General features: G+C 41.3%; 2 protein-coding genes across 3 annotated transcripts; one reads left to right on the top strand and one right to left on the bottom strand.

Annotated features, from left to right (window-relative positions):
• The first annotated feature begins 2213 nt into the window (after positions 1-2213).
• Positions 2214-6794, top strand: LOC110347421 (MFS-type transporter SLC18B1-like). 2 transcript variants are annotated; one of them, XR_002392052.2, is made up of 4 exons: positions 2214-2308; positions 5826-5919; positions 6016-6062; positions 6473-6794. XR_002392052.2 is itself a non-coding variant. In XM_087187910.1 (4 exons), exons 1-4 carry the CDS (start codon positions 2295-2297, stop codon positions 6537-6539), a joined length of 240 nt encoding a protein of 79 aa, XP_087044036.1. In that variant the 5' UTR covers positions 2215-2294; the 3' UTR covers positions 6540-6794. The 2 variants fall into 2 exon arrangements, 1 of the variants encoding a protein (XP_087044036.1); XM_087187910.1 differs by having other exon boundaries at positions 2215-2308; positions 5808-5919.
• On the bottom strand, positions 4074-5084 carry LOC101725440 (chromatin modification-related protein MEAF6). The gene has a single exon (XM_004874562.3). The coding sequence runs from the start codon at positions 5071-5073 to the stop codon at positions 4489-4491; it is 585 nt and encodes a 194-aa protein (XP_004874619.2). The 5' UTR covers positions 5074-5084; the 3' UTR covers positions 4074-4488.
• Positions 6795-8510: the final 1716 nt, after the last annotated feature.

The following is an 8510-nucleotide window of genomic DNA, read 5'->3' as shown; positions in this document are numbered from 1 at the left end:
TCCTCCAGTGAGGGTGTTTGGCTCCTTTATCGAAGATGAGATGGCTGAGTGTGTCTGGCATTGTTTCTGCATCTTCTAATCTGTTGCACTGGTCCTCAAGTCTGTTTCTTTGCCAGTACCATGCTGTTTTTATCACAGTAGCTTTGTAGTATAGTTGCAGGTTGGGGATTGTGATACCCCCTGCCATGTCTCTGTTACCTAGAATTGCTTTTGCTATTCTGGGTCTCTTCTTCTTCCAAATGAATTTTTGGATTGTTTTCTCGAGGTCTATGAAGTATGCTGCTGGGACCTCAATTGGAATTGCATCAAATCTATATAGCAGTTTTGGAAGTATGGCCATTTTCACTCTATTAATCCTTCCTACCCAGGAGCAGGGGATGTCTGTCCATTTTCTGATATCATCTTCAATCTCTCTTTTCAGAGTGCCATAGTTTTCAGAGAGGTGTTTGATTTCTTTTGTTAGGATGATTCCTAGGTATCTAACCTAGGAATCATCAGTTTTTTGGATGCTATTGTGAAAGGAATTATTTGCCCTATTTCTCTCTCAGTGAATCTGTCATTCGTGTAGAGGAAAGCTATTGATTTTTGTGTGTTGTCCTTGTAACCAGTTACTTGACTGAATTTGGTTATTAAGTCTAGAAGACTTTTGGTGGAGTTCTTGGGGTCTTCTATATAGAGTATCATGTCATCTGCAAATAATGACAATTTGACTTCTTCATTTCCTATCTTTATTCCTTTTATTTCTTTCTCTTGTCTAATTGCCGTGGCTGTTTCCAGAACTATATTGAACCAGAGTGGTGATAGTGGACATCCTTGTCTTGTTCCTGACTTTAGTGTGAAGGATTTCAGTTTTTGACCATTTAGTATATTGAGCCTCCGTTTTCTTATCCCTAGCATTGATACAGCACAAGGATTAAATGAGATCGGATATATGAGTAACTGGCATCATGCTCACCCTGGTACACATGTTAGCTTTGTCCCTGCCTTTCTCCCTTCCCTTCTTTGGCTTATTCAGTTAATTGAATTTCAGAGCCCAGTAACTGAATGAACAGTGTTAGTATTGATATTTCAACCCATTTTGAAAGGCTTCTATATGGTGAGAAGACAGATTGACTGCAAACATGTGATGGGCAGGATAGGTGTGATCGGTGATGGTATCACAGGGATGAGCTGGGTTCTTCCCACTCCCCACAGATAGAAGGAGCTGAAGATGATCTTGCCCGGTGGAATAGGCTAGACAAGAATGAGACTGAGGCTGGTCACATAATCTGTGACACCAGCTTCACTGGGACCCTGGCTTCCCTAGTGGGAAGTTTTGTGCCTCTTAAAGGCTAAAGGTGTTTTTCTTTTCCAAAATTGTTTTGCACTCAGATGTGGCTGCTGGTGCTGATATTGGTATTCAATGGCGTCATTGCTGGGATGAGCACAATTCTGACCTTCCTGGAGGTCCTCAGCTGTGCGTAGCAAGTGACGCCTGCTCCCTGAAGAGCTTCGCTGTGAGGAGCAGTGAATGTCATGGGCTGTTTGAATCTTTCAGTTTCTTAGGATGTAGGGACTTTTCCTCTAAACCATTGTGTGCTTAAAGAATACAAATATTGCAACAGAAATCCTATAAATAGTAATAAGATCATACAAATGTTAATATGGATGAATATTATTCCACTAATGGTCAAAATAAGTTGAAGATGGATGTTTTTCTTGGTTTGTGCCTTGGTGTAGAAGTAGTTTTTAAAAGCTGAAGCGGAGTGGAGAACCCTTGAGTTGTCCCTCTTGTGTGGAGCAGATGCGCTGACAGTGCAGGATGGCTGGGGATCTGTTGCCTGCCCAAGGTCCCTCTGCTAAGTGGCAGGTGATGCAAGTGCCCGTTGTCCTTTGATCTTCATCTCAATGTAAGGAGCAGATAATTATGTGTTTCATAAGCATTTACTACAAATGATCATGGTGTTACTATATCTAACTGATTTAATAGAAGTGTTTTTAGAAAAATTATTTTACAAGTCATAAAACATCTCTTCGAATTCGATTTGTTTCTTTGTTTTGGGGGTTGTTCATTTTTAAGTGCAGGGATCCAAGCCCAGACCTTCTGCATGCTCAGCACACGCTCTGCCACTGAGCTACATCCCCAGCCCTAGTGTGCTACACTGTTTAGAGGGATTTTCTTTGTTTTATCTTAGTATCTCTGTCATACAATTTTTCCTTTCCATGATGGATACTCTCATGTCTCTCTTTGCAGTGAAAGTGGGTTTGAAGAGGGATTAAGTACACTGGGACTTGTATCAGGCCTCACTAGTGCCATGTGGTCGGCAGGGTGAGTATTCACTGAGTGTCGTCCCCACCTGCAAGACGGAAAACACTCTCTCCATTTTACACCCAGAATGGGGAGGCTAGAATGCCACAGATGGCCAGTAAATACATGAAAACTATTCACCAACTCTGGCCATTACAAAAATACAAGTTGAAACCACTGTAAGATGTCATCTTACTCCAGAGAGAATGGCCATCATCAAATCAAATAATAACACATGCTAGTATCTTAGGTACTGTCTTGTCGCTGAGACCCAATACCCGATACCCGTAATTCAGAGAAGGAAAGGTTTATTTTTGCTTGCAGTCTGTTCTGGTTTCAGTACACAGTGGGCTGGCTCCAGGGCAGGTGCCTGGTGGAGGGGCGTGGTGGAGGGCATGGCAGGGGTGTGGCAGAGGAGGTTGCTTATGGCGGGGCAGCAGCAAGCAGAGCTCAAAGTGGGAGGGGAATAGACCCTTCCAAGCCACGCCCCCAGCGACCACTTCCTCCAATCAGCCCTCACCTTCCAACATCACCTTGGGCTATAATCTCATCATGAATGAATCCACTGCTGACTATCATGCCCCCATGATCCAGTCATATCCAGAAAGCCCCACTTTTGAGTCATCATATTACATGCATACCCATGTTTATAGCAGCACAATTCATGATGGCTAAATCTTGGAAGCAGCCTCTATGTTCATCAACAGATGAATAGATAAAGAAAATGTGCTACTTGTATATGATAGAGTACTACTGTGCCAGAAAGAAGGATAGATTTGAGTCATTTGTAGGAGAATGAATGCACCTGGAGACCACAGTGTTAAGTGGAATAAATCAGACACATAAACTTAAATATCACATACTTTCTCTTATATGAGGAACACAAAATATAAATACAGAGCAAAATAAAGGATTGATAATAAGAAATAGGAAGATAGATCTTTCTCATGGGGAAGAGGATTAAGAGATGAAGGGAGGGGGAGAGAGGGAGTAAGGGGTTGAAAAAAAGAAATAAGATGTTTCATATACACCACCAACACCCCAACAGGAACATAGTCTTTATGTACTGGAACATGGACTAATAAAAAATAAAAACTAGAAAAAAAAGAAAAGCAAAAAAAAAGTTATATGAGATTCTCAAAGACAGGGCAGATCGAGAATTCTAATCCACACCTTCTGACTCCAAAATGTAGCTTTAACAGCCAATTTAATACCTAAGCAGCTGGGCGTGGTGGTGCCCACCTGTGATCCCAGCACTTGAGAGGCCGAGGCAAGAGAATTGCTGCAAGTTCCAGGTTTAGCGTAGGCTACATAGTAAATTTAAGGCCAGCCTGAGCTACATAGCCAGAGCTTGTCTCAAAAGCAAAACAAAACAGGGTTGGGGATTTAGCTCAGTGGTGCTACTGCCTGCCTCACAAGTGCAAGGTCCTGAGTTCAATCCCCAATACAAAAAAAAAACAACAACCAGAAACTTAAGCATATACATATTCATATACACTGTCTTATTTATGTTACTTGTAAGATCCTTTAAAATGTATGTCTTAGATTTAAAATTCATTCATGTATTTATTAGTTTTTACCTTTTATTATACCAGAAGGGTAAATATGTTTGAGCAATGGAATGCTGTGTATAGGGAATTAACATATATTCAATTGAGTTATATTATATGCAAATACGGAGAAAAAATGATACATAGTTTTGAACATTTGTCATCCTTTTATTTCTCTGTAAGCCACCAACTTTTCCAATGCAGTTCTTGTTGAGAATTGTTTAAAATTTTTAAACATCATCATTATTTTTTTTTTGATAAAAAAGCTTGTATTTAAAATCTTTTTTAAAGGCACATTAAATCAATTCTCATAAGAGTAGGCAGGGGTCAGGAGTAAGAGCAAAAGACTATCCCACTTTACCCAATATACACTAGTGTCATTTAGCAATACTATTACACAGATTCCATTTCTATTTCCCCTTTTTCTCTTCTGAAAGGATTCCAAATTCACAACATTAAACAATGTTCTTGGGGTCAGGGTTAGGGTTCTGCACTAGCAACAGTGGAAGGATGTCCTGAAGTCCTCCTTCAGGCGGACTTTACTGCCCACCAACTCCTCCCTTAAAACATTAGCTGGTTTCATTTGGAGCAAAGGAATTTCTGTCCATCCTGAAGTGTTTTCATTCCAGGACAGTCCCTTTACACCGACAGTCATCGGAGCTGTGGGGGTGGGGTCCCTGCCACTGACCTGTGTCGGTTTTTATTCTTTCGTTTTTTATGGCTGCTATGATGACTCCCTGAGGAAGTGGAAGAAGCAGCCTTCTGAGGTTTCACTCCCTGAACAGATCCATCCAGATCCTCAGGGTCCTCCTGGCTGGGCTCATTTTCCTGATTGTGGAAGTCCGGAGAAGTATCACTTTCCGTCCCACTTCCTGGTTCCCTCTTTTCAATGAGCTGGTCCTGAACTCCTGCCAATGCACTTACTGCAGCTGCCGAAGTAACTGAAGATTTACTGAAGAGCCGCTCAGCTTCCTTAAACTTCCGGTTCCTTCGGTCATTTTTGCTATTGGAATTTTTTTGGTTGGTCAGATACCGATCCCAGCCATGAATAATATTGCCATACATCTGAGTGTCTTCTAGGTAGCTTCCTTCAAAAGCATAGATCTGTCTCTCCAAGTTTGCCAGTGTCTCCGCCAGCTCCTGCTTCCGCTTCACGAGCTCCGCCAGCTCCCGCCGGGTGTCGGGGATCTGCGGCGGAGCCGCCTTGTTGTGCATCGCCATGTTGGGCTCCATCATTATTGAGTAGACTTTTTTTCTTTCTATTCTTTGCTTTCTTATTTTTATTTATTTATTTTTGTAGTGTTAGGGATTGAACCTAGGGCCTCATGCATGGTAAACAAGCACTGTGCCACTGAGCTACACCCTCAGTCCTAGAATTATTTTCTTATAAGTATTGCTAAGCCAGAACTGACCTTTAAAAATTTTTTTTCATTCATTAAGTTTATTGGTACATTTTAGGTGTGCATTGTGATCACATTCATTATTGGGAATTTGTACCTGTACATGATATATCTTGGTTCTTATTTTTCCCATTCCCCTTCCCCCCATTCCACTCCTCCACCTCTCTCTATTTGCATAAGATTTGTTTCCATTTTTTTCTTCTTTTTTCATTTTTTTCTTTCCCTTCTTTCCTTTCCCTTGCTCCCCTCCCTAGTTCCCCTTCCCCTTTGAACATTTTCTTCCTATTTCACAATATCTATTATACATTTTGGTCCTCATTTACACCTTCAGTTTCTCACATCCAGAATTGACTTTTTTTGTTTTTGTTTTGTTTTGTTTTCCATAATGGGGATCAAATTCAGGACCTTGGGCTTGTGAGGCAGGTGCAGCACCACAGAACTAAATCCTTGGCCTCAAAATTGACTTTTTAATTCAGTACTTATAGTAACAATTTAAGGAAGACCTGTGACTATGGGATCATGCGACTTCAATTCAGTAATTATTTTTTCCGCTGTTTAATACTCATTTAGTTTTCTTTCCACTGCTAGTGCCTTTATAGGACCAATGCCGGGTGGATTTCTGTATGAGAAAATTGGATTTGAGTGGGCAGCAGCTTGTGGAGGCTTGTGGCCTATGACTAGTGTGAGTAACATGTCGATTTTTTTTCCACTTTTGTCACATTTTGGAGAAACTTAACTTGAGGATTTACACTCATCACTGTCTTTCATTGCATCAAAGGGATTAGCGATGGGCTTGTTTTACCTCCTGGAAAACTCTAGAAGAAGGTATGTCCAGCGTTTGGACTGTTTTCTCTCTTTCCAGGTTATCTCGTGGAAATTGAAATGAAATACTGTTCCGCATCCATTCTCCCACTTAGCAGAGTTCTGGGCACCTGGAGGCTCATTGCTCGTAGACACTTTTTAAGATACTAACTTGTTAGAAATGGAGGCACTGGGTGTCTTTTAAAGACTAGAAGGAAAGAAGGGGAAAAAATATAAGAAAAGGAGGACAAAACAGAAACAAAGTTTTTTGTAAATAGGGAGGGGTGGAGAGATGGAAGGGAGGGAAGGGGAATGGGGAAAAAGAACTAAGATATACCATGTACAGGTACAAATTCCCAGTGATGAATGTGATCGTAATGTGTACCTAAAAAGACTAGAGATACTAAGATTCTCCTCTTTCCCCCTCCTTGTAGAGCTAAACCCCAGAACTTCAATGGCACAGAGGAGGAGGAAGCTGCTCTCCTGCCCCTCAGAGTTTAGGTGGATGAGCTGAGTGACCCGGGCTGGGGAAAGGGAGCGTGGCTGGAAGTCACTGCTGGGAGATTTCCTGTTTTATCACAGAGCTCCATGGACTCCACACTAATATGCTGGAAACATCAACATAATTTGGGATAATTTCATATCAGACTGCACTTCCTGTTGTCCTGAAAAGCTGGCCTACTGAACCAATCATATTTACAACATTTATTATGGGAAAGATTGTTGAAAAGCAATAAAAGTTTGTGTCTTTTTGTTTGTTTCGTTTTTGTTTTTTGAGACAGGTTCTCAGTATATAGTTGAGGCTGGCCTTGAACTCACTATAGAGCCCAGGCTAGCCTGGAACTCATGGCAACCCTCCTGCCTCAACCTCCCAAGTGCCATCACACCCAGCAAGGTTTGTATTTTTAAATGGCAATACTTTTCTTGAAGATATTGTTGACTCTTTTTAGGCTTCCTGTTACCTCTGTTTACTTTTTATTGTAAGTTCACTGATTATATAAATATACCTTTTTATTAAGAAGGAAAAAATAAATTGATATGTTACGTACCAATTACATAAAGATGACTCAAAATATATTAATGAGTAATATATTTAATATTGAGGGTAATTAATACTCAATAAGTAATTACTTAAAATCTGCTTTTAAGAGATGTGCTTTCTTTTGTGTCCTGAGATTTTTGTCCTTGTTCAAAGGCAAAATTCCTTCAGTTTTTCTAAAAAAATTTTATGTGTGAAAAGTACAAGAATAAAATACAACTACCATGTGTGTGCTATATAGTCAATTAAGATCTGGATTTGTAAACATTCCTAGTACAACATTATTCGTTTCCTGCAGTGTCTTCCTGTTTTGTTCCACCAGCTGTGGGTGTGTGTTGTTTCTACTCCAGGCAGTGTGTTCGATCCCTAGAGCAGGTTGCAGCCCACTCCTGCCCCCCGCCATAAGTGTATGTTTCATATGAGGGAAGTGCTTCCCCCAACTTCATATGAAGTCCATGCTGCTCTTTGAAGTGAGAGAATGTCAACTCATACCTCTTCTCATTTTCATGCTGGAGTGGCCTATTTACCTTTTTATTTTTTAAGAATGAGAGGTTTAAATCTATTCATTCAAAACTGCCTTTGAATTGTTTTCTGGACTGACACTGTGCTGTGTGCTTGGGACTTGGCGGTGATCACAAGAAGGATCATCTCTACCCTCTCTGTAATTTATACCAGTGGAAAGGACAAACAAATCTGTACTTTTGAATTATCTCACCAAAATGCTCTGGGAAGAAAACTCGGTGTGATAGAGCAGCTGGCTGCCGTTGATTAGGTCTTGGGCTTTACTGCGGGCAAGGTCTCTCCATGGCAGGGAGACTTTTGGTCTGAGATGTGCAGAATGAAAATGAGATCACTATTCCTTCATTCTAAGGAGAGAAGAGTCCCAGATTGTGCAGAAGGCTTGATGAGGCCAAAGATGAAACTGTCCCACTGACTGGTGTCTGGGAAACAGGAGGTGAGGAAGTGGGAATTAGCCAGCCCCCCATTTTGGTGTGTGTGGTTGAACCCAGGACCTTCACACTGAGCCCATCCCCAGCCCTTTTTATTTTGTTTTTTGTTTGGGGACAGGTTCTCGCAAGTCATTAAATTGCCCAGGCTTGGCTCAAGCTTATGATTTTCTTGCCTCAGCCTCCCAGAATGTTGGAATTGTAGGTGTGCACCATCACATCTAGCTAGTACCCAGCCTTTAAATGGGATGCCAGAGTTTATTTCACATCTGTGGATGTTCATTGCATGTGGACAGTGAGTGGGGATATTTTAAGCCAGGATGGTGATGGAGAACTTTGAAGATGTGAGCGAGATGACAATGGTTTGGACCAGAAAGAGAGAGAGAGGTGGGGCCTGGGGAATTGCTGCTGTGGAGAGAGGAGAGCATTCTAGGCTGCCTTGGTTTTGGCCTGAGAGTATGGGTAGATGGCGATGCCACTTAGCAA

The sequence above is a fragment of the Heterocephalus glaber genome, unplaced genomic scaffold (genome assembly GCF_053883595.1).
Source record: "Heterocephalus glaber isolate CG9 unplaced genomic scaffold, H.glaber_assembly_v1.0 deba00001523, whole genome shotgun sequence".
NCBI classification, from domain to species: Eukaryota; Metazoa; Chordata; class Mammalia; order Rodentia; family Bathyergidae; genus Heterocephalus; species Heterocephalus glaber.
This window is presented reverse-complemented; position numbering and strand designations above follow the sequence as displayed.

Coding starts and splice junctions, on each gene's coding strand:
- LOC101725440 (XM_004874562.3), bottom strand. CDS start 5,073: ATGATGGAGCCCAACATGGCGATGCACAACAAGGCGGCTCCGCCGCAG.
- LOC110347421 (XM_087187910.1), top strand. Junction 5,920..6,015: donor GCTTGTGGCCTATGACTAGT/GTGAGTAACATG, acceptor ATTGCATCAAAG/GGATTAGCGATGGGCTTGTT. Junction 6,063..6,472: donor CTGGAAAACTCTAGAAGAAG/GTATGTCCAGCG, acceptor CCCTCCTTGTAG/AGCTAAACCCCAGAACTTCA.